The following is a 25,202-nucleotide window of genomic DNA, read 5'->3' as shown; positions in this document are numbered from 1 at the left end:
TTCTTTTCATTTTTTGCAAAAAAGCATCATTTACCTTATTATGGTGTCTTTACAAAATAAACTAAGGATGTTTTATTTATTTTTGCATAGTTGAAGTTGATTTCACTTTTCTAAGTTTAACTTTTCCATTCAAATAGAAAGGGACAGAGGGAGAGAGGAACGAACTAGGAAGAAGAAGAAAGAGAAAGCACACATGCATGAGAGCCAGACTAGCACTGAAACTTCCTTTGGTGACGTGTAATGTCATGCTAGGGTTCAAAGCTGAACTACATGCATGGCAAGGTAATGCCTTGCCTGGCGAGCTATTTCTCTGGCACTTTTTAAGGTCATTTTAAACTGACATAATAAGGAAAGTCATGATTTTATTCTTTTAGTAATGTATACCTATTTCCTTTAACTATAAAATGACTTTCTTATAAGGAACCATCATGATTACTACTCAATCCACAAACACAAGAAAAACAGTTACAAAGGCAGCTTAATTCTTCAGGTTTCCATAACCAGCTTTTAATTTTAAGTTACTTGGAACACTCATCAAATATAAGAAATGAATTGGACTTTCTCATTTAAGTAAAAAAAAAAAAATGTCTGTGGAGTAAACTGATACAAATGAACACTTCTGCTTTTGAACCTTATAAAATACGGCCATGTTCTGCTTTTGCTTTCTATGAATCCAAAGAAGCCTTTTCTGGAACAGTACCCTAATGATAACATTGGCACTACTCATATCTAACATCTCTCCCATATGACAACACTGAAAACGTAATTAGAAAATTTATGTGTAAGATATTCAATTCCTGTCACTTCAGTTTGAATTTTCATATTTGAGACAAACTTTTTGCATTTACCTTTTTGTTAATGAGACACAACAGTTTGTTACAGTAGTCATTATGTCAGTGTTTTCTAGTGCAGTTAATGGCTTATGTTTTGATCCTGGCAGAGGGTTATTATCTAGAAAAGTTCACTGAGATTACCATAATCTGGTACCTGAAATATTCAGATAATTGCTTTGACACTGTAATTTGCGTTCACTGTTCCTGTAGATCAAGTGAGGTCATTCCTATTAATATTTATAATGAATTTAATAATACAAAGCAACACTAAGATATATCTGTATATATTTTTCTCCTGTTTCATCCCCATGAATTCTGAAAGAAGCAGGGTGTTGGGGTAGAGACTAGTTGAAAATTTGACCAGAACTCTTAAAGTGATGTAGATGGACCAAGATATATCCTGCACACCTGAGCTTTTTGTGTTCCCATAACAACCTCGTGCTACAGCTGCTCTGAGTTAAACTGCGAACTCAGCTTCCTTTCAGTCTCAAAGCTCAACTGCGTGTGCATAATTTCAACCTTGGGCTGACTGGTAATTTTGCCCTTCCCCTAAGAGGTATAGCTAGCAAGTACCTTTTCCTTCCTCTTTCTTTCGTTAAATCCTCTTTTCCTTGGAGCATTGGCTCTTCCTCTTTTTTTCACAGGGTCTCAACTTATCCTGAGCAAACCAGCCTTTTACTTCTGCTTCTCCTAGGAATTGCCAAGATTCTTCTGCGCTGACTCCCAGCTGCCTTCTCATGCCTAGACTTTGAGCTGCTTTCCGGATACCTGAATAAGCAAGCCCTTGTCACTGCTACCCATTTCTGCCTGCACCCTGCTTTTTCCTTTTTGCTACTCTTGCGTTCTTCTCCCTCACGTTTCTACCACCTGTGCACAATGCATAAAGGATGGAAAAAGTTCTGCGGCCAGAAGTCTCTGAATGAGACCTCAATGGATGAATATTTAGGCAGCTTAGGGCTGTTTCGAAAGCTGACTGCCAAGGATGCCTCTTGCCTCTTTCGTGCTATTTCGGAGCAGGTAAAAGATAAACAAATTAATCTTCCCCAAACTGATTTTCAGAATTTAAGATGTAACATGGTACCATAATTTAAAACTCCTGTAACCCACCTAGACCCTCCCAAACCCTTTAACAAAAATATCTTTTCTGCTACTTACTAGCTTGGTGTGCATCTTTGCTGATTACTTTATATAAATTGCTATGTTTTACTATCATATCTTCTGTCTCCTAATCCCACTTATGGAATGTGAGAGCTAAGGACTTTAAGAAACTATTGATACATATTTTGATTCGTTATATGCAGTCCCTGCTTCCTCTAAAATTCTGTGCCTAAGGAATGTAGGCAGTGCTGATAAAAAGTAGCAGGGTGGGAGTGCATGATAGGATTCTCTCCTGATCTCACTGAAATAATAAAAACAATTTTTCCTGAGGTTAGGATTGCAACTTCCTACATATATTCTAAGGGGGCTAACCATCCAATTCATAGGGATAATTTAGAGGCTTCCATTTCTCAAATAACTGCTAACAATGAGCTGGTCTTTCTCTTTTTAGTTGTTCTGCAGCCAGGTCCATCATTTGGATATCAGGAAGGCTTGTGTCTCTTATATGAGGAAAAATCAACGAAATTTTGAGTCTGTAAGTAGTAAACATGTCCAGGAGAGAATTGTGGGTCGAGTATATTGCAGATGGAAGATGGACTTTTAAGTGTTATGTACAATTATTGTGCAATTTCCTCTTTAAATACCAGATACTTAATTTCAGTTAACTTCTTTCCCTAGCTAGCATACTCCTGGACTGACTCTCTCTCTCTCTCTCTCTCTCTCTCTCTCTCTCTCTCTCTCACACACACACACACACACACACACACACACACACACACACACACACACACACCAAATAACTTTCCAGACCCCCAAATGGATGTTTTAAATTGTCCATAGCACTGTTTTTGAACATTTAATCCTAGTTTCTGAAAGGCTAGACAGTGTTGATGTTTTCAAATATGCTTTAAAGTACGTACAAGTGGGAACCTCTATTGTTCAATGTTGTGCAATGATCTTCATCCAGTGAACTTGAATTTGGTAAAACTTAATTTTGGGGGAGCAGTTTTGTCCTACACATGCATTCTCACTTGACGTACGGTTGTAATTGAATCTTTGCCATTGTCCAAGTTTTAAAAATATATTTAAGTATTTGAATTCTTGTTAACAAAATAAGGCTTTATCCTAGTCTAATTTGAAGTGCAGTTTTGTGTGCATGGTTCTTTACCCTTATGGTACTGTCCTCTGACTGTATATATTGGGTAATTGCCTCCTGTTTGAGGTTTATTCTTAATTTTCTGAACAAATTTTAGTGAATTTTAAAACTGTGAAAGCTTCTTGACTTTCAAGCTTTATTACTTTGAAGTTAATTACAGTCTTCACACCTGAGGAAAGGACTATTTGTGAAGTTACTTCAGATGCAAGATCATAGTGTGAAGCAGTGCATCTCAAGTATTTTTATGCACACACATCTCCCAGTGATCTTGATAACAATACAAATGAACTTGTGGCCAGAAATCAGTTTTGTTATCAAAGTCTCAAATGATGCTTGCTGCTGGTCACAAACCACCACTTTTTGAGAGGAAAAAAGATGTGTGTAAAATTTTTAAACTTTGGATGAACCTCATAATAATTATGTTGAGTGGCAGATACTTCATCCCTCTCAACAAAAATCCACACTAAAATTTCCTTTAAAGCTAGAATATGCAAACAACTGTAGGTTAATGGTTGCTTAGGGTTTAGTGTAGTTAGAAAGGAACACAGGAAAACGTCTAGTAGTACTGGATATATTCACTATCACAATTAGGAATTCATGCATACATTCATCTATCAGAACATTGATTGGGCCTTTTAAATGTGTAATTTATTGTGTGTCAGAACTACCTCAAAACTGAGATAAATTTTTTTTAAAATAACACTGCATTGAGAGGTTAATGTTTACAGTATAGTTGTTAACACATGATACAACCTTTCATGTCTCCATAAGTGCATGCAAGACATTCCCCCCAACCTAGGTCCTTTTCCACCCTCAATGTACCATACCAACCAGTGCCCCAGAGCCCTTCCATCCTATCCATTAACCTCCTTCTCCAGAGTATTTTGTTTCTAAGTCTTATGATAAATGCATGTGGAACTTTATCTAATGTTCCCTGACATTTTTTTTTAGTTTTTTGTTTGTTTTTTTTAGTTTTATTTTTATTGATGTGTATTTTACATATACTAAAATTCCTTAAGTTTCATGCTCTTAGTTTTGCCAATAATATAGTCATAAACTGCAACTGAAGTCAAAATACAGGATATTTATGTCACTCCCAAAGTTCTCTTGTATCTAGGAGAATTTGAATTTTTTATTTATATCCTGAAAATCTTAAATTTCCTCAGTTTGGCTTTGCAAATCAATGCCTCTATCAGATTTAAAATTCTTGTACTTATTGATCTTGCTTAACTTACAAAAATTGTCAGGTTACTTAAGTTAGCATTGCAAAATAAACTCAGGCATTCTACTTGATGAAATACACTGATATATGCATACACCAAGTTTAATTCCTAAGATACTTCCATAGTCCAGCAAACCTTGAGGTGCTGTACAAAATAGTAATTTAATACCGTAATTGTTTGAAGAAAAGACTTATTCAAAGCTAATATTGCAGAATATAACCAAATTTCAGTAATGTTATGTATTTGGTTAAGTCAAGTTTGTCTTATTTTTCAAGTATGTGGAGGGATCTTTTGAGAAGTACCTGGAACGATTAGGAGATCCCAAGGTAAGATGAGTGGGGGTATATTTTCAGAGTATTTGAAATAGTAATCTAAATATTCATTCAGCTGTGTCACTTTAGCCAGACTCTTTTCTTATGTAGAATCAGAGTTCTTGGAAGATTTTAGAGGCTGGCTATTGAAATATTGTTTTGTGTTGAATGTTGACAATTGTGTGTTAATAGTCTTACCATTTGTAGACTAGTGAAAGAATGCACAGTGCACTTAGTTCAAAGCTAACTCTTTTTCTCCTTAATGGGGAAAGGGTGGCAATGAATGTTGCTAGTCGTTACTGTTTTATAATTTTTACTAAGTACCATTTTATAAGATTCATGTACACATTCTAGTTTTAAATAATTTTTAATATTCCCTTTTTTGTCCTTGTTGATGTTGTCATTGTTGGCTAGGACAGAGAAATGGAGAGAGGAGGGGAAGACAGGGGGAGAGAAAGATAGTCACCTGCAGACTTGAGTCACCGCTTGTGAAGCAACTCCCGCAGGTGGGGAGCCGGGGTCTCGAACCTTATGCCAGTTCTTGTGCTTTGCTTAACCCGCTGCGCTACCGCCCGACTCCCTAGTTTTAAATAATTTTATGATACTCTTAGTTACAGATTTAAAACATTCTAACTTTGTTAATGGCTAACTAAGGAGATCTGTAGTTTTGGTTTGTTTTTAAACTTAAATTCTAAGTAACTCACCATCTCATACCTAGTCCTCAAAACTAGTTATATTGTGTTCTTTTAAAATATTTTTAATATTTATTTATTATTTGATCAAAACAGAAATCTAGGGAAGGGAGAGATAGGGAGAAATAAAGAGCTACTTGCAGCACTGCTTCACTGCTTGTGAAGCTTTCACTTTGCAGGTGTGGACCAGGGACTTGAACCAGGTTATTATTCCTTGTAATGCGTGTTTGACTGGAAGTGCCACTGCCTGGCCCTCTGTAGTGTTTTATAATTTCTACATCTGAAATAGTGCTGAGCATCCATTAAAGTAATTACTGAACTTTCAAAGTATTTCTTAGCTACAGAAAGTATTTAAAAACTTCCTGTATTATTTATGTTTAGGAAAGTGCTGGCCAGCTGGAAATAAGAGCTCTTTCACTAATTTACAAGTAAGTTAATCTTCTTTAACTGTGTGTGTTTGTGTAAGGTTTCTAATAAAGAATCTTTTAAATTGGAGAAATTTGATATTTGGTGTATTACAGTGTAGAGTGAGGAGATATAAACAAAGTCAGTTGCTATAATTTTTGGATGGAGAACCTTTGTTTAGCATGTGTGGAACTTTGAATGGAAGAGTAAAGAGCTTACCAAACTTTTGATATGCCTGTAGGAAATAAAAATATTTGTATTAGAGTTGTATTTGAACTTTGTACCTTATTTGCTTATTTTAATGGGGTAGTATTCCTTTGAAGAGTGTAGAAATTGATTCTTGAGGACAGAATATTAAATTAATGATTTAAATTAATGAATGATTTAAATTAATGAATTAAAGGGCCACAGTTTATAAAAAGATATGGAATATAATTGTGGTATTCGTTTATTTCTGTTTTTTAGATAGAGATGGTTTGAAAGGCAGAGAAGATGGAACAGATCATAGCACTGAAGCTTCCTTCAGTTCAGTCAGGACTGGGCTTGAACCTGGGTCATGCACATTGCAACGCAATGTACTAACAAAATGAGTTATTTTGCCTACCTTGGTCTTAAAAGTTTACAGGGAAATTGAGAAAACTCAAAAGGGTCCTCTTTAAGGAAACAATACTTTTAGGGGAAATTTGAGTAACATTACTTTGGAAGTACTTTAAAACTGCCAAAGTGTCATTTCTGACAGCTGTAAGCTATTTGAAAATAGATATATAATATAAGTTATAGGCTGGTGGGAATCTTGTTTGAGGAATTTAGCCCATATAAGACTCCTTTACAATTCTTAGGATAGTGAGGTGGCATAATATACCTTGGTATATTATGAATCAGAATCAGAACCATATCACGGAATGTGTTCATGTTAATGTTTTGCAGACAATAATTTTCTCACTGAGTTCAACAAAATAGAATACAAGAGTATGGGAGTCAGGTGGCTTAAGCGCAGGTGGCGCTAAGTGCAAGGACCTGCATAAGGATCCCAGTTCAAGCCCCTAGCTCCCCACCTGCAGGGGAGTCACTTCAGAAGCAGTAAAGCTGGTCTGCAGGTGTCTGTCTTTCTCTCCCCCTCTCTTGTCTTCCCTTCCTCTCTCCATTTCTCTCTGTCCTATCCAATAACTACATCAATAATAAGTACAACAATAAAACAACAAGGGCAACAAAAGGAAATAAAGGTAGAAAGAAAAAATAAAAAATAATAAATCCTAAAAAAATGAATACAAGAGTATAAGCAGGTGGCTAATCAACTGTACCTTTTAGAGAAACTGCTCTTAAATTGGCTTGCTTTTCTTTGATGCCCCTCAAAACTAAGACTACTTTAAAAACCTTTTTTTCAATAGTTTAAAAAGTCAGTAAAAACTGTTTCTTAACATTCTATTTAAATTTTGTGTCACAAAAGTTTTGTTGGAGCAGTCTTTTCATTGGTGTATTATATATGTCTATATTCATGCTATAATATCACATTTAAGTAAATAATATGACCTGAAGACCTGAAGTGTTTTATTTTTTTATTGCCACCAGAGTTTTCACTGGTGCTAGGTGCCTACATGAACAAGCCACCACTCCTAGCAGCCATTTTTTCCTTTTTTTTTTTTTTAATTTGATAAGGCAGGGAAATTAGGAGGGGAGAGATAGTACTTGCTTTATGAGGTCTATGACCAGGATAGATTTACAAACTTCTGCTTTGAATAAGTGATATGTCTAAACATGTAACTATACATAAAACTGGATCTGTTTTTATTCCTTCTCAGCTCAACTAAGATACAGTTAAAATAATCCATAGAACTTTAGGGACAGTTGATAATTTACCTTGAACTAACATTGTATAATGCCATAAACACTTAGATTCTTTTATATGACTAAGGTAAGAAGTTTAAATGCACAAATAGTTGATTGTATAACAACACTTGCATGTACTAGATTATTATTTTTATTCAACTTTTTTTTCTCTATTCATATAGTCGAGATTTTATTCTTTATCGATATCCTGGAAAGCCTCCAACTTGTGTCACAGAAAATGGCTATGAAGATAAGGTAAGAAGATAAATAAAGGTTTGCTGAAACAAATAATGCTTCTTATGTGCCAGAAAAGTACTGAGTTGTTGGAAAAGTCAAGACACATGCGTATAGAAAAACAAGAATTTATAACTTTCAATAACCCAATAAGAAAGCAACCTTTATTTTTTTTACATAAGTGAAACCTAAGCAATATCTAAAATCCAAGCTTCTCTAGCATTAGCCTATCCTTCCCAGTCTCAGTGCTGTTAGCTACCTTTCTCAAAAGACCTTATCTTGTCATGTCTCTGTAATAATAAAAAAATAAATGAAACAAAACACCAAAAACTCTGATTGATGCCTCATTGCTTAGAAGATAATGAGCAAACTCTGAAGTTAGAAATTAAGTTCCTTTCTCTTACCCTTCCTCCCACCTTCCTTTTTGTTCCTTTCTCTATTTCTTTTTTTAAAATTTTTATTTTTCACTATTGGATAGAGATAAAAATTGAGACAGGTGGGGGAAATAGGAAGGGAGACACCTGCAACCCTGCTTCACCACTCATGAAACTTTCTCCCTGCAGGTGTGGACCAGGGGTTTGAACCTGGGTCTTTGTGCACTGTAGTGTGTGCACTTAACCACTGCCTGGCCCCCTCTCTTTATCAGCCATGGTTCATGGTGGTGTGGGGCATTGAACAAGGGACTTTGAAGCTTCAGACATGAGAGTCTCTGTATGACCATTATGCTATCTACCTCCGCCTGAATTTCGTAAATGGTCCTGAATATCTTTTCAGATTAATTATTAACTCAATTTTATTATATTGATAGTCTAACTTTCATATTTAATATTTCTCTCCTTTTGATTATCAAATGTCAATTACCCTGAAGTTATTTCTAGACTACTTTGGATTTATTTCCTACTTGTGGTTCCTCTAGTAATTTTCTTTTTTTTATTATTTTAAAAATTTTTATTTAAGAAAGGATTAATTAACAAAACCATAGGGTAGGAGGGGTACAACTCCACACAATTCCCACCACCCAATCTCCATATCCCACCCCCTCCCCTGATAGCTTTCCCATTCTCTATCCCTCTGGGAGCTTGGATCCAGGGACATTGAGGGCTGCAGAAGGTAGAAGGTCTGGCTTCTGTAATTGCTTCCCCGCTGAACGTGGGCGTTAACTGTTCAGTCCATACTCCCAGTCTGCCTCTCTCTTTCCCTAGTAGGGTGTGTCTCTGGGGAAGCAGAGCTCCAGGACACATTGGTGGGGTCTTCAGTCCAGGGAAGCCTGCCTGGCCAGCATCCTGATGACATCTAGAACCTGGTGACTGAAAAGAGAGTTAACATACAAAGCCAAACAAATTGTTGAGCAATTATGGACCCAAAGCTTGGAATAGTGGAACAGTGGAGAGGAAGTGTTAGGGGGTTACTCACTGCAAACTCTAGTGTACTTCTGCTTTCAGGTATATATTTCGCAGTAGTTTATGGATACGTGTGAACATATGCTCTCTCTCACAGAAACTGATGTATATCTAGGTTTTGGGACTTTGTTAGAAAGTGAACCACCTGAGATGAAATTAGAGTGTACTATAAAAGGAAAGGTCTCACCCGAGTAATGAAGCTGAAGGGTGGTCATTCCGCACGTGAAGTCTCTGAACACAGTCTGAGGTGAAGCATGTTGAGGTGGCATTCGTTGCGTTGGTTAGGTTGTGATCGGCGGATGCAATATTATTTGATATAGATTGGGAGAGGCATACGGGAAAGTGGGCCCTGTCCAAGGGTTCCAGGACTGGGGGAAGTAGGGGCTCTATAGTGGAGATGTGAGGTTCCTGCTGTCTTAGGGTTCAAAAAGACAATCGATAGTTAATGTTATCATCATATTATTTGGTAATTGGGTTAACTTTTAAAAGTCCTTTTGTTATGGTTTGCTGTACAGTACCCAGTATCTTATATATAGCTGTGCTATTGGATGCTTCTGATCCTCTAGTAATATTCAAGTAATTATGGTATTTATTACATTGTATTTGTTCTTATTTTTACTGCTCGTTTGAAAACTTTTTGAAAGCAAGGTTAAGTAAATGTGTTAGCACTTAGGTTCTGGTAAAATAATAGGAAGTTTTGTTGGTTGAGAACTCTATTAGATTAATCTGCAAATTGGTTCTTAGCATATAATTTTTATTCTCAAAAATTAAGAAAACCTTTGATTCTGATTATTTGATTAGTGAATATAGTCTACAGAGTATCTGAGTACTGTAAGTTTTATTTCATACCATGGAATAAAATTCAGTAGACATTTTAATGATGGTAAAATGATACTAGGCAGTGGGATAACTGTTAAGATACTACTTTATTAAACTAGAGAGGAGACCTGAGTTGGAGAAGTGACTTTAAAAATAAAACTTTTAAGTGAAATGTCAAATGAAGTTTCCAGAGCTATCCAGAGTTGAAATTCACTCTGTAATGGATGTGCCTTGCCATGTATACAGTCTCAATTTGAGTCCTAACACTACTGATAGGTGCTATAGCACTGTGAATGCTCTGATATTACAGTGTCTCTAAATTCTCTTCTTTTGCCACTCTAAAAAATAGCTGTCAGGAGTCGGGCTGTAGCGCAGCGGGTTAAGCGCAGGTGGCGCAAAGCACAAGGACTGGCATAAGGATCCCGGTTCGAACCCCGGCTCCCCACCTGCAGGGGAGTCGCTTCACAGGCGGTGAAGCAGGTCTGCAGGTGTCTATCATTCTCTCCTCCTCTCTGTCTTCCCCTCCTCTCTCCATTTCTCTCTGTCCTATCCAACAACGACAACAACAATAATAACTACAACAATAAAACAACAAGGGCAACAAAAGGGAATAAATAAATAAAATAAATATTTAAAAAAATTTAATAAAATAGCTGCCCATAAATATTGAAATTGTGTGTATGTTAAACAGTAGTACAGCAAAAAATTAGTGCAATAAATATGAAGGAAAATCTATTCAGAGAGAGAGAGAGAGTCATAAGACTATAAATCCTAGGGTGGAAGATAGTTCCATGGAGATGAGCTAAACTAACATAAGGAGGAGTGTCATAAACATACTAAGCATGTGACTTTTATTTGAGCAAAGTAGTCAATTAAATCTCCCCCCATGGTTTATAATGATTTTCAAACATACAAAAGAGCTAACAAATTTTACATTGAGAATCTATATGTCTACCAACGTCACAATGTGTTCACTGTAGTATCCATTCGTCGATCGATCTTAGTTTCTTTTTTTAATATTTATATATTCCCTTTTGTTGCCCTTTTTATTGTGTAGTTATATATAAGACCATATTAGAATAATTTATTATTCTGTACTCCTTTTATTGCCTTAATTAACTAAGTACCTTTAGCAGTATTGCTCCTAAATAGTATATTGATGTTACTGTTCAGTACAACAGATAGCATTTTGAATAAACGGAACAAAAGCAATGAGCTCTCATGGTCTGAATCTGGGGTACTTGGATAACTCACCATATTTTTCTAGTATTTTTTAGGAGGTAGACTGTAGTTTTTTGCAACTTTTATTAGACTTCCTATTGTAGTCACCCATTAAATTTATCAAAGTTCTTATTTGTAAATTTGTATATCAGTACTTGTTTAGTTTATTAACATCAATATGACTATTGTAGCCTTAATAGTTTCAATTTTCACATTTAAGAGAAAAATTCTTTATGAAAAATCTTTTTGGCTTTTATTTATCTGTATTTAAATTTTACAAATCACTTTCCACAGCTTTACATTAATATTAAATCAAATGACAAATATTGCATATCACTTATGTAGGATCTAAAACTCAGTTAAAAATTCATTTAGTTTTCTAATTTCTTTTTAGCAGCTTACTATCAAGGTTGTAACATTTACTTAATATATTTTTTTTTAGATTCTTCTCTGTTATTCAAGTAATGGCCATTATGATTCAGTGTATTCAAAACAATTTCAGTCAAGTGCAGCTATTTGTCAAGGTATAGTAAGGCTTTATAAATGTTGGGGTGTGGTTTCAAATTATTTACTACCTAATAAATCTATGTACTTGCTTATAGCTATTTAAAAAATCTTACTTTGATATGGTGGATTTTTTTACCTTTTATTTTCAGCTGTATTGTATGAAATTCTCTATAAAGATGTATTTGTTGTGGATGAAGAAGAGTTGAGGACTGCAATTGAACTGTTTCGAAGTGGTTCCAGGAAGAACAGAAATATTGCTGTGACTGGCAGTGAAGATGCACATATTGACTACAAGAGTTCATCTCAGGATAGGTAAAAGAAGGGAAAAGTAATATCAATGACAGGATCATTGTTTCATATTTCTATGTATTATCTTAAAGTGTAAAGGAGCTGAGCTTTTCACTCATGTACTGTGCCCACATATCCAGAGAGAGAGACTTTTACTGAGGGAAGACATGTTTTTTATCTCAAAGAGAGGTTGTATTGTGAAATACTCAGGCTTTGGAGGTTCAGATCTAGTAAGTTTTTTTTTTAAGTTTATTTATTTTCCCTTTTGTTGCCCTTTTTGTTTCTTATTGTTGTTATTGTTGCTGTCGTTGGATAGGACAGAGAGAAATGGAGAGAGGAGGGGAGATAGAGAGGAGGAGAGAAAGACAGACAACTGCAGACTTGCTTCACCTCCTATGAAGCAACTCCCCTGCAGATGGGGAGCTGGGAGCTCGAACCGGGATCCTTAACACCGGTCCTTGTGTTTCACGCCACGTGCGCTTAACCTGCTGCGCTACCGCCTGACTCCCTAAGATTTTTTTTTTTAAACTATTGGAATAGATTTTAGAACTATCTTGATTCAGATGTTCTCTGGTTATATACAAGTCATTCAGGATGCTTGCCTAGCAACCCAGATTCTTGGGACTACCCTTACAAAATACCAGGTGAGAATGGGTCCAACAAGAGTATTCTTTTTTTAGCAAATATATTCAAGTATTCTGGTTTACTTGTCTGTAGACCACACTTCAGGAACTTATTCTTTTTTTTTTCTTTTTTTTTTTTAATTTTTTATTTATTTATTTTCCCTTTTGTTGCCCTTGTTGTCTTTTTTTTTTTAATATTGTTGTTGTGGTTATTATTGTTGTTGTTATTGATGTGGTTGTTATTGGATAGGACAGAGAGAAATGGAGAGAGGAGGGAAAGACAGAGAAGGGGAGAGAAAGATAGACACCTGCAGACCTGCTTCACCGCCTGTGAAGCAACTCCCCTGAAGGTGGGGAGCCGGGGGCTGGAACCCGGATCCTTAGGCCAGGAACTTATTCTTAACTGAGGTTTTATTTGGTTACTTGACAAATATCCAGCAAATGGAAAAGAATCTCTTAGAATCAGGCAAGTTTAAAAACTTTTGAATGTCTGCCTTTGGTATTTAATAGGGTTATGAATTGTGTGACACTGAGGAAGCAGTTATTGCGGAACAGATTAAGCTGAAAGCTTTGTGCTTTATGTAATGTAGGTGTTAGATTTTCTCCTGAATCCTACCTATCTGGAAAACCAGGTCGATCTGGCACCAGAAAGATGTTAGCTAGTTTTTCTGTCTTTCAGTAATATTCATTGGATGTTTAATGCTTGAAAATTTTTGTCAAATTGTATTTTTAAATTTATTACAAAATGTGAGGGATAAGGTTGACATCCATATGTCAGGATAACGGTTGCTCAATTCTTCTCTGATTGTATCTGTTGCTACATAACAGTAGAACCACAAACTTGGTAGCTAAGTATGTACTTCTCACAATTTATGCGAATTAGGAATATGATGTAGCTAGTTTAGTTGAATCGCAGAAAGTTACAGTGAAGAATAGTATTGGCCAGGTCTGAACTATATTAAAAGGATATACTATACTTCTCCGCCCATGTGATTCTTAGAAATATTCATTTCCTTAAAGTTGTAGCCCTGAGAACTCTAGTTTTTGCTGGCTTTCAGCAAGAAGTAACCCTGAACTTATTGCCATATAGGGTTAGCAAAGATGATTGCTTATTTTCTTGTAATCAGCATGAAAGGCCAGACAATATTGTTGTGTACTCCAGTTATGCCTACATCTTGTCTGTTGGTTATAAGCAATATTAAGGAAAGGAAAATCATACAGAGATATGAACAGAAAGAGGCAGAGATCACAGAAACCATTCTCTAAGAGTTTGTCCTCATAAGATAGATGAATGGTCAAAAGTAATCTGTTAAATATAGCACATATGTATATGAAAGAAGCATAAATGTTGAGATGAAGAATATGCCTCAGTTTCAAAACTGAACCACTTTACCAGGAGGTGGTAGTATAGTTCTTAGGCTTAAAACTTTTCTTAGTTATTATATTTACATAAAGCTCTTTGTTCTAAATCTTTTCAATTAGGACTGAAGAGTGGGGTGCCATCTGCCCTGTTGAAAATATACCAGCAGGGTGCAGTCAAGGAACAGAAGAAGCAAAGGTTTGAGGTTTTCTAGGGCAAAGAATTTTCATAATCTTGCAGCACTGTTGGTGAAATTGTTTAAAGTCTGTTGTTCCTTCTAGTTATATGGAATGAGGTAGGAGTTGTTAATGTTATTCTCTATGAGTGTCTTACTCTAAAAATTCTAATGTGTGCTTACTGTTCTCTGAATTTTTATTTCTATGGAATATAGAATGTTTTCCGAGTAAACCAATAGATAATTAGTTTGTAATCAGATCCCTGACTGCTTTCACTTAGCTACCTAACACCTTTTAGATAATTCTTATTTTGCTAGTTTTGAAAATTGCATTTACTTATTTGTAATGAGGATGAAAGAAAGATGAGCATTGCGGATTGCTGTCATGTGATGGTATCTGAGAATGAACTTATAGCTTTTGAGTCCTTAGGCATGCAAGTTCCGTACTCTAATAAACTTAACTGTCTCTGCCTTCCATTTTGCTATTTTCAGTTACCTGTTTTTTAATATGTAGTACAATTAATTATATTATTTTAATAAATAAGTAGTAAGTAGCATTATGCGTTTTTTTATGAAAATGGAGAAAGAATCTTATTTTCACAAGGAAAACCTATAAAAGGATGGTAAGTTAGTTGTGTGATTATTTTTATTTTAGTCTCCAGGAAGTCCATCAAAGATGCTCTTCCCCTATAAGGTGCTCAAAGCCTTGGATCCAGAAATCTATCGGAATGTAGAATTTGATGTTTGGTTGGACAGTAGAAAAGGTAAATATCAACCTGATACTTTTGAATCCTAACAGATTTGAGAGAATCATCTTGTAAATTATTAGAGAAATTTTCAATGTATTAAAAAAAAAAAGTCGTCCAGTCTAGTATGTTTTTAACTTATTCTATGTAAGTCCCAAGAAAGAGATAGATATAGAAGTGGAGATGGATCTTTTAGAATTTGGTATTTTATCTGGGAACTTTAACTTTGCAAATACTATGTGGAGACAGTCTTTACCTAATGAATGGTACCAGCACATTTTAATTACTGGAAATTAGTTCATATTACACTTTAAGCATTAGTACTCATTGATAAATGAATAAGTCAGGTAGTGCCAAACTGTAGCCTGATAATCAAGTTAGATCTGCCACATATTTTGGTATGACAGGTGAGCTAAGATTAGTTTTTATATACTTAAATGTTAGAGAAAAGTAAAAGAGCAATTACTATTATGCAGAAAACTGGGCAAAATTAAAGTTTTATTGTCCATAAATTTTTTGACAGAATTGAATAGTCATCAAAGAATCTGTATGGCCTACAAAATTCTTTAGCATTGAAAAGATATTTATTTTTTTAATTTTTATTTATAAAATAGAAATATTGACAAGATGATAGGATACAAGGGATACATTTCCACACAGTGCTCACCACTGAGCTCCATATCCAATCCCCTCCCTTGATAGCTTCCCTATTCTTTATCTCTCTGGGAGTATGGACCCAGAATCATTATGGGGTGCAGAAGGTGGAAGGTCTGGCTTCTGTAATTGCTTCCCCACTGATCATGGGCATTAGCATGACGATCCATACGCCCAGCCTATTTCTCTTTTCCTAGTGGGGTGGGGCCTGGGAAGGCAGGGCTCCAGGATGCATGGTGGGGTTGTCTGCCCAGGAAAGTCAGGTTGGCATCATGGTAACATTTGGAACCTGGTGGCTGAAAAAGAGTTAAGATATAAAACAGAACAAATTGTTGACTAATCATGAGCCTAGTGGCAAGAATATTGCAGATGAAGATTTGCGGTCTCCGTTTTGGAAAAAAAAAAAAAAAAACTAGGTCTATTTTAGCTATATTCCAAGGCTCCCATCCAGCTTTCTAATCCTTTTCCCAAGTATCACACCATATCCCCAGACAATAACCTGGGTCCACCTGCATATTAGAGATAACCTACACAATTTAAAACATTACTATCTCCCTCTTTGCAGATAAAGTATGAGAACCCTTCTGATAGGGGATGTGTATTTTATAACTAAATTGATCAGTCCAAGTCTTAAAATTTGCCTTCAGAATGGTCCTTACTGCCTTTTAAAGTAAATATTTATTTATTTATTCCCTTTTGTTGCACTTGTTGTTTTCTTGTTATAGTTATTATTGTTGTTATTGATCTCGTTGTTGGATAAGACAGAGAGAAATGGAGGGAAAGACAGAGGAGGAGAGAAAGATAGACACCTGCAGACCTGCTTTACCGCCTGTGAAGGGACTCCCCTGCAGGTGGGGGCAGGAGCTTGAGGGGACTCAAACTGGTATCCTTATGCCTGTCCTTCCGCTTTAAGCCACATGTGCTTAACCCTCTGCACTACCACCCGAGTCCTGATCCTTACTGCTTTATAGTCAACTTCTTTTTTTAAAAAAATATTTATTCCCTTTTGTTGCCCTTGTTTTATTGTTGTATTTATTATTGTTGTTTTTATTGATGTTGTCATTGTTGGATAGGACAGAGAAATGGAGAGAAGGTGAGAGAAAGACACCTGCAGACTTTCTTCACCGCCTGTGAAGTGACTCCCTTACAAATGAGGAGCCAGGGGCTCCTACCGGGATCCTTTTTTTTTTTTTAAAGATTTTTTAATATTTATTTATTTCCTTTTTGTTGCCCTTTTTTATTGTTGTTGTAGTTATTATTGTTGATGTCGTTGTTGGATGGGACAGAGAGAAGTGGAGAGGGGGGATAGAAAGAAAGACACCTGCAGACCTGCTTCACCACTTGTGAAGCGACTCCCCTGCAGGTGGGGAGCCAGGGGCTCTAACCGGAATCCTCACACCAGTCCTTGCGCTTTGTGCCATGCACTTAACCCACTGCGCTACCGCCTGACTCCCCGGGATCCTTTTTTTATGCACATTTTTTTATTTAAAAAAGGAGACAGTAACAAAACCATAGGATAATTGTGGATAAATAGGATAGTTGTACCATAGGGTACAACTCCACACAATTCCCACCACCAGATCTCCGTATCCTGTCCCCTCCCTTGATATCTTTCCTATTTATCCCTCTGGGAGTATGGACTCAAGGTCATTGTGGGATACAGAAGGTGGAATGTCTGGCTTCTGTAATTGCTTCCCCGCTGAACATGGGCATTGACTGGTCGATCCATACTCCTATCCTACCTCACTTTCCCTAGTAGGGTGGGGCTCTGGGGAAGTAGCTCCAGGACACATTGGTGGGGTCATCTGTCCAGGGAAGTCTGGTCAGCATCATGCTGGCATCTGGAACCTGGTGGCTGAAAAAAGAGTTAACATACAAATACAAACAAATTGTTGACCAGTCATGGACCTAAAGGCTGGATTAGTGCAGATGAAGAGTTGTGGGGTACTCACTGTAGACTATTGTGTACTTTTGCTTTTAGGTATATCTAACTGGGATCCTTAAGGTGGTCCTTATGCTGTGCGCCACCAGTACCCTCTATGCTACCACCTGACTCCCTATAGTTAACTTCTTAGAACCTTTGTGCACCTAGGTACATTTAACTACCTAGATTACTGTTTTGTTTTGTTTTTTTTTTACTACCTCTTATACTATTTCCTCATTTTCTAGCTAATTGTATTTTAATAGTGCAAAACTGTTCTGGAAAGTAACTTTTATTTGGCCATAGAGAAGGTTAGATTTGATCAATAGTCTTCTTTGATCCTTCAAATGACACTAAAGCAAATATTCCTTTATGCAAACAACATAATAGGAGATCACAAAACTAACCTATTCAATGAGATAGATTGATCTAGCAATTTTTTTTTTGCCAGACTTTGGCTTAGAGTGAAATAGTTAACAGTCACAATGGGGTGAATAAGAGAATTAAATGATGTAAAACATGAAAGAAATCAGTTCAGTTGAGCTTAACCCTCCATTTTCTTTTAATAGAACTTCAAAAATCTGATTTTATGGAGTATGCTGGGAGACAATACTTTTTGGGAGACAAGTGTCAGGTCAGTATCTTCTTTACATAATTTTTTCTAATAAGAAATTGGTTTTAGTTATTAATGAGTTCAATACAAAGTATTTACAGAATCCTAGAAAAATGTCTCTTAACATTTATGTTAAATGCTAGTGACAAACTTTTAAGATTAGATGTTAAGACTTTTCTGTCTACAACCTCCATTGAATCAGACAGGCAAACATTGTTGAATTTTTTTTCGCCACCCAGTATCACTATGACCTTGGTCTACTGTGTTCTCTCTCTCTCTCTTGAACAGAAGAGGGAGAGACACAGTAGGGAAGGGATCTATCTGTAGCTACTCCACCATTCATTGAACTGTACCCTCTGCACATGGGGTTTTTGGAGCTTATACATCATAATGTTTACTGGGTGAGCCACCACCTGGCCCCCGATGATCAACTCTTTAGTAAATAGATGCTGATCTCCAGCTTTCATTCTTTTTAAAATTTATTTTAAATTACTTATTTGATTAATACAACCAGATATTGAGAAGGAAGGGGGAACAGAGTAAAAGAGACAGAGATGCCTGCAGACCGGCTTTATCACTCATGAAGCTCCCCTTGCAGGTAGGGACTGGGGTCTTAAACCCATGTCCCAGGACATTGCAAAATATGCAGTCAATCAGCTGTGCCACCTCCCAGCTCCCTGACTTCCATCTTTCTTTGACAAAAAACTGATCTACCAGTAAACATGAGAATAGATAGATTTATCATCTCTTCTCTTTTAGGTTCGCTTGGAATCAGGTGGAAAATTTTATAATGCTCATATTCAGGAAGTTGGAAATGAGAACAATTCAGTAACCGTCTTCATTGAAGAACTAGCAGAAAAGTATGAATAGTTTTAATTACTAAGGTTTTTTTTGGCTCCTGATGACATTTTTTGTAGTATTAAATGTAGAATTTCCAGGGAGGTTAGTGGGTGGTGTACCTGGTTAAACACACATTACAGTGTGAGGACCCAGGTTCAAGCCCCTGGTCCGGTCCTACAGAGGAAAGCTTCACAAGTGGTGAAGCAGAGATGCAGGTATTTCTCTGTCCCTTTCCCTCTTTATCTCCCCCCTTTCAGTTGCTCTCTCTATAGCTAAATAAAAGCATGGTCTAAAATTTCCAACATGCTAGTAAAAGAACAAAAAATTTATCTAAGATGGCTTATCTCAGATTGTAAAAAAATATATACTGAAGTTTGAAATTCCAGTATATATTTATGTGAATTTTCCCAAATTATAGATGTACACCAAATTATTAGCACTATTAAGAGCGAGAGAATTCTAGTGTCAAAGTGTTTACATTAGAGACAACTATGAAATGTCTAAAGTATTCTTAAGATTTCCAACCTTAAAAGGAAACCTCAATAAAGAAACTCATTAATGGATTTAAAAAGAATACACTTGGAAGTGAAGCAAGAAGGATGAGTTAATGTATTTAGTCAGTATTAAGTCTGAATTGTAATAACTTCATAGTGGTATCTTTAACTTTAAGGCATGCTGTTCCACTGGCAAACTTAAAGCCAATTACCCAAGTGACACCCGTTCCTGCCTGGAATGCTTTGTCCAGTCGGAAAGGAAGAGGTTACCAGAAAATACCTATGAGCTATGTCCCAGAAATGGGTTTGTATGCTAAAGCATTTTTATCTTTCCTTTTTTATTCGAAAACATTGTACCTTTTAAAGGTCCAATCTCTTTTATTCCAGGGTAGAGGTTTTCAACATTTTGACTATTGACATTTCAGGATTAATAATACTTTGTTGTAGGGAGCTATCTAGTGCATTATAGGATCATTTAGCAGCATTTCCCTAGCCTCTTTATACAATATACTAGTAGCATCCCCCTTCACAGTATGAGGAGCAAAAAAATCTCTCCAGACATTACCAGATTTATTCCAAGCATGTAAGTGAATAAGGTAGTGTGGTGGGAGGGGGGCTTTGGATGAGAACCATAGATTTTGTGGACTTTGTGTGAATGAATTTAAACAAGCAGATGTTAGACTTTGAAAATTCGAGGGCAAAAAAAAAAATTCTCAAAGACCCTGGGAAACACGAGAGAAGCAGGACAGCATAATTTCTTATAATATTAACAGTCTTTTATTTATAAAAAGGAAACACTGACAAAAATCCATAGACTAAGAGGGGTACAACTCCACACAATTCCCACCACCAGAACTGCATATACCATCTCCTGATAGCTTTCCTATTCTTTATCCCTCTGGGAGTATGGACCCAGGGTTCTCTCTTCCCTAATCCAGCTTCCTGGTCCTTTTTCCAGCCATGACATCATCTCCCCAGTCAATAACTTGGGTCCACCTGCATATCAGATGTCAGACTCAGAAAAAAAAAAAAAAAACAGTCTTTTGATCACCAAAGCTGCCTATACTAAAACTAATATAGAAATAACCATCAGTACAGAAAGTAATGGATGATTGTTTTTGTCCTTGCAAATGGAAGATATAGTACATTCTGTTTATGTATTTATTTATTTAATTTTTACCACAGCATTGCTTAACTCTAGTTTATGGTGGTGTGGGAGATTGAACTTGGAATTTGGATCTTCAGGCATGACAGTCTGTTTGCATAACCATTAATCTATCTGCCCCCACCTTCTAGTACATCCTTAAAATGTAAAAATTGCCTCCATGTTAGCTTTTTTTCTATGAAAAATAGTATGGATATTTTGGTGAAAGCTGTCACTTGATCTTTTGCTTTGTATGGAACTTATTTGGTGTTTTATTTCCTGTAAGCTATATCAGAAATGGACATGAAACAACGGAAGAAGATGTTCAGAAAAGTTAGAGGGAAGGAGGTTTATATGTCTATGGCTTATAGCAGGGGAGACCCTCTACTCCCACCCAGGCTACAACACAATATGCACTATGGGCATGATCCTTCATTGCACTACTCACAGACAACTGGCAATGTTATGACTACTGAACATTTTCATCCTCAACATTCATCCCAGAGACAAGGCCGGGGCTTTGGGGGACCCAGGTAAGAAGAAAAAGAAGAATATATAATAACTTTTGGAAAGAATAACAATGAAATTTAGAAATATTTTAATAATTTAGATTTCTTCTGTAATATATGGCTAATTGGAATATATTATATGGAGCTTGTTGTGCTTACATTTTGTCAAATTGACTTATTTGAAGAATTATATATATATTCTTTTGCCTCCAGAGTTTTTGCTGGGCATCAGTGCCTGCACCATTAATCCACTGCTCCTGGAGGCCATTTCCCCCCCTTCTGTTGCCCTTGTTGTAGCCTTGTGATTACAGAGAAAAATGGAGAGAGGAAGATAAGACAGAGAGGGGGAGAGAAAGATAAACACCTGCAGGCCTGCTTCACTACCTCTGAAGTGACTCCCCAGCAAGTGGGGAGCCAGGGGCTTGAACCGGGATCCTTATGCTGGTCCTTGCGCTTTGCGCCATGTGTGCTTAAGCCACTGTGCTACCGTCCGACCCCCCGAAGACTTGAATTCTTATAGTCTAGGAAAAATGGAGCCATTGGGGAAAAAAATGCCTGAATACCATTAATAGGGCTAAAGATGATACTTTGGTCACTAAAGCTATATGTGGACAATTTTAGGTATGTTCCTTCTGTTTAATTATGGAGACTAATTGAAGCATTGTTGAGTAATTAGTTCTATCTTTGCCTTATTCCTAGGGATTCATCTCGATTTATAAATAGGAGCAACATGGTGACCCCTAAAGTTGGTTTTTACCCTGCCCCAGGTAAAAGGTGCTGCCAGAGCTATGATAACTTCTCCTATAGATCTCGGTAAATAATTTTTTCTTTCCATTTTATTAGAGAAATTGAGAGGGAAAGGGCAGGCATAGAGGGAGAGACAATTTTAACACTGCCTCACCATTCATGAATCTTTCTCTCTGCAAGTGGGGATCATTAAGTGAATTTTAAGTACTGAAAATCAGAAAATGGGCAAGTTTGTGTTCATGGCAAGCTATAAGTATGTAGACTGTTTTTTTCAGAAGCATCATTATCAAAATATTTGATCTGTAATTTAGATATTAGAAACATGTTACTGCCATATACCATAATTTCCCCCACTTTATTCTTCTTCACTACAGTTCCTTTAGGCGTAGTCACCGCCAGATGCATTGTATGAATAAGGAATGTCAGTATAGCTTTACCCCAGAGAATGGACAAATACCCAGGGACTTGGAACAAACCATTTCTTATTATGAAGTTGAAGAAGGGGATCAAACTTCATATCCAACTTTACCTGTAAGTAGGCTAGACTTTTTTTTTTTCTCTCTCTCTCTCTTTCTCATAAATATGCCTGTTGGCCAGGGAGGAAGTTTAGCAGCAAATAACTGAACTTGAATTGATTAGACCTTGTTTTCAGTCACCAGCACAGTATATGCTGGAGTAATGCTCTCCCCAACCAACACCTTTTCAGTCTCCATCTTTCCTCTTGTAAAATAAATCCCTTTTTAAGTTGTGCTTTTAAGTTTTTTTAATATTTTTTTCCAACTAAGTTATCACTGGGGCTCAGTGTATGCACAATGAATCCACCATTCCTAGTGGGCATTTTGTTACCTTTTTATTAAATATGACAGTCAGAGTGAAGGACTAGAGAGGCAAAGAGATGGTGCTCAGTGCCTGCACCATGAATCCATTGCTCCTGTAGGCCATTCCCCCCCCCCCCTTGTTGCCCTTGTTGTAGCCTTGTTGTGGTTATTATTGTTGTCATTCGTTGTTGGATAGGACAGAGAGAAATGGAGAGAGGAGGGGAAGACAGAGGGGGAGAGAAAGGCACCTGCAGACCTGCTTCACCACCTATGAAGCGACTCCCCTGCGGGTGGGGAGCCAGAGGCTGGAACACCAGGATCCTTATACAGGTGGGCCTTGCGCTTTCCACCACCTGCACTTAACCCACTGCGCTACCTACCGCCAGACTCCCTTGTTTGATGATTTTAATGAATGTTATCATAGGGCTAATCATTGAACATATATCTATAGGTGATGGTGATAATGTTGATTACCAAGTAATTTAGGGGCTTGGTTTACTTTGAAAATCCTACAGATAGGACTTACCATACCATATTTGACCTCACCATGATTTGTGCCATTTAATTCCATCTATATCTTAGATACTGACAAAACCAATTGATTCTGTACTATCTGGATTAACGTTGTAAGTAACTTGGCATTTGGGGGAAAAAAGTTATCTTAGGGCTAGGTGGTGGTGCACCTGGCTAAGTGCTCACATTACAGCATGCAAGGACCCAGGTTCAAGCCCCTGATCCCCACTTGCAGGGAAGATGTTTCACGAGTGGTGAAGCAGGGCTGCAAGTGTCCCTCTGTCTCTTTCCCTCTCTATCACCCCTCCCCTCTCAATTTCTCTGTCTCTATCCAATAATAAATAAAAATATTTTTTAAAAAGTTATTTTAGAAATGCCTTAACATTTTAAACCCAGTATTAGCATTAAATGAGTTTATAGTTTTGAAACTTAGACTAAATGAATATATAATCAGAACTGAAATCTAAGCAGTTAAAAGAAGTTGAAACATTCAGTCTGTTTTTCCCCTTACATATTGAGTAGTGATTTATAAAGAGGTATAGTTTAATACTGTTCCCACCAAGTCTGTGGGATAGGGATGCAGACTTTTGGACAACTATTTTTTATTAATTGTTATTTTGATACTGTAGTACATTTAGATATTTCCTTTCATAATTACCTGCAGGTCTTGCTAAAACAGATTTTTTTATTTATTCCATTTTGTTGCACTTGTTGTTTTATTGTTGTTATTGATGTCATTGTTGGATAAGACAGAGAGGGGAACGAAAGATAAGACACCTGCAGACCTGCTTCAATGCTTGTGAAGTGACTTTCCTGCAGGTGGGGAGCCGGGCTCTTTGTTTCACGCCACGTGTGCTTAACCCACTATGCTACCCCCAGACTCCTGAAACACACATTTTACCCTGTTCTCCAAAGTTTCTGATTAAGTAAGTCTGTAGTGGGGTCCAGTAAGGTAATCACCTTTCAAAATATGCTTTTAGCTTTTTTAAATCATACAGGGGAAACTGCATGTGTTTGTGTCTTTTGATACAGAATCATGGAGGTCTCTCTTCAGTGGTTCCCACTACTTCAAGATACTGTGTTGCAAGGCGAGGCCATAGTTCAGGCAAACAGACTTTGGATTCAGAGGAGGTTGATGGCCAGAATGACAATGGTGAGTTAGTTAGGATTAAAATTTTTAAAGATGATATTTTAAGACAGACAAAAGAGGCAAAGAGAGAGTAAAAGAAACCACAGCTCTGAAGCTCCCTTCAGAGCCTTAGGGGAAGGGTCAAATCTGCTTCATACACATGGCAAAGCAGTACGTTATCCAAGTGAGCTATTTCTCTGGGCCTAAAGATAATTAGTCCCTTAGTGTACCAGGGTTGTGTACCAGACCTACATACTTCATTTTGGTGTCTTGCTTTGTTCTAGTAACTAATTTTGGAAGTGTTCACTATTATCTTAGAGCTTGTAGGGTTTTTTCTCAGAACAGGTCTCCATTTTGATAGGCCATTGCATTGTTATTACATACTTTTAACTGTTTTGTGACTTTTGATTGGTGAGATTTAAGTATAGAAAACATCTGTTCTTAGAAATGTATTGTTTGTAGTTACCGTCACCATTTGTGTGTGACTAGCCAGTGGTTTACAAAGCTGATCTTAATGATTGTATGAAAAACTCTACTTAATCTATAAATGACATGAACAAAGTCATACCATTGACAGCTGGTGCAAATTTAATTTTTATAACAATTCTGAGATATAACTACCGTATGGTTCACCCATTTAAACAAAACAGCTTCTTCTAGCGTTTGCCCTTCTTCCATAGCCAGTCAACAGCAAAGCTGTCAGGAGCTGCTTGTTGCTGGCTTTGAAAGTGACTGGGATCCTTGTGGATTCAGTCGGCTAGGAAGGATCGTCAGTTTCCCCAATGAATGGGTACTCACGGGATACACCACAAGAAGGTCGATCCAATGCAACCCAACAAAACAGCTGAATGATTTACAGTCATAACTTCATAACAATCACCACAGTCAATTTTATATTTTTA

At 36.8% G+C, this 25,202-nt stretch overlaps 1 protein-coding gene across 1 annotated transcript in view; it reads left to right on the top strand.

Annotated features, from left to right (window-relative positions):
• ALG13 (ALG13 UDP-N-acetylglucosaminyltransferase subunit) overlaps nucleotides 1–25,202 on the top strand; it is a 76,459-nt gene that overhangs the window by 22,733 nt on the left and 28,524 nt on the right. Inside the window, 20 exon segments of the mRNA XM_060182654.1 lie at nucleotides 1,044–1,048; nucleotides 1,528–1,561; nucleotides 1,563–1,634; nucleotides 1,636–1,698; nucleotides 1,701–1,850; nucleotides 2,383–2,466; nucleotides 4,586–4,636; nucleotides 5,695–5,741; nucleotides 7,728–7,800; nucleotides 11,662–11,743; nucleotides 11,876–12,038; nucleotides 14,120–14,195; nucleotides 14,828–14,936; nucleotides 18,063–18,127; nucleotides 18,866–18,966; nucleotides 19,617–19,744; nucleotides 20,871–21,117; nucleotides 21,793–21,906; nucleotides 22,215–22,371; nucleotides 24,204–24,324. Of these exon segments, the coding sequence (XP_060038637.1) occupies nucleotides 1,044–1,048; nucleotides 1,528–1,561; nucleotides 1,563–1,634; nucleotides 1,636–1,698; nucleotides 1,701–1,850; nucleotides 2,383–2,466; nucleotides 4,586–4,636; nucleotides 5,695–5,741; nucleotides 7,728–7,800; nucleotides 11,662–11,743; nucleotides 11,876–12,038; nucleotides 14,120–14,195; nucleotides 14,828–14,936; nucleotides 18,063–18,127; nucleotides 18,866–18,966; nucleotides 19,617–19,744; nucleotides 20,871–21,117; nucleotides 21,793–21,906; nucleotides 22,215–22,371; nucleotides 24,204–24,324 (1,942 nt within the window).

The sequence above is a fragment of the Erinaceus europaeus genome, chromosome X (assembly GCF_950295315.1).
Source record: "Erinaceus europaeus chromosome X, mEriEur2.1, whole genome shotgun sequence".
Classification (NCBI taxonomy): domain Eukaryota; kingdom Metazoa; phylum Chordata; class Mammalia; order Eulipotyphla; family Erinaceidae; genus Erinaceus; species Erinaceus europaeus.
Note: the sequence above shows the minus strand (reverse complement) of the source record. Positions and strands in the feature narration are given on the sequence as shown.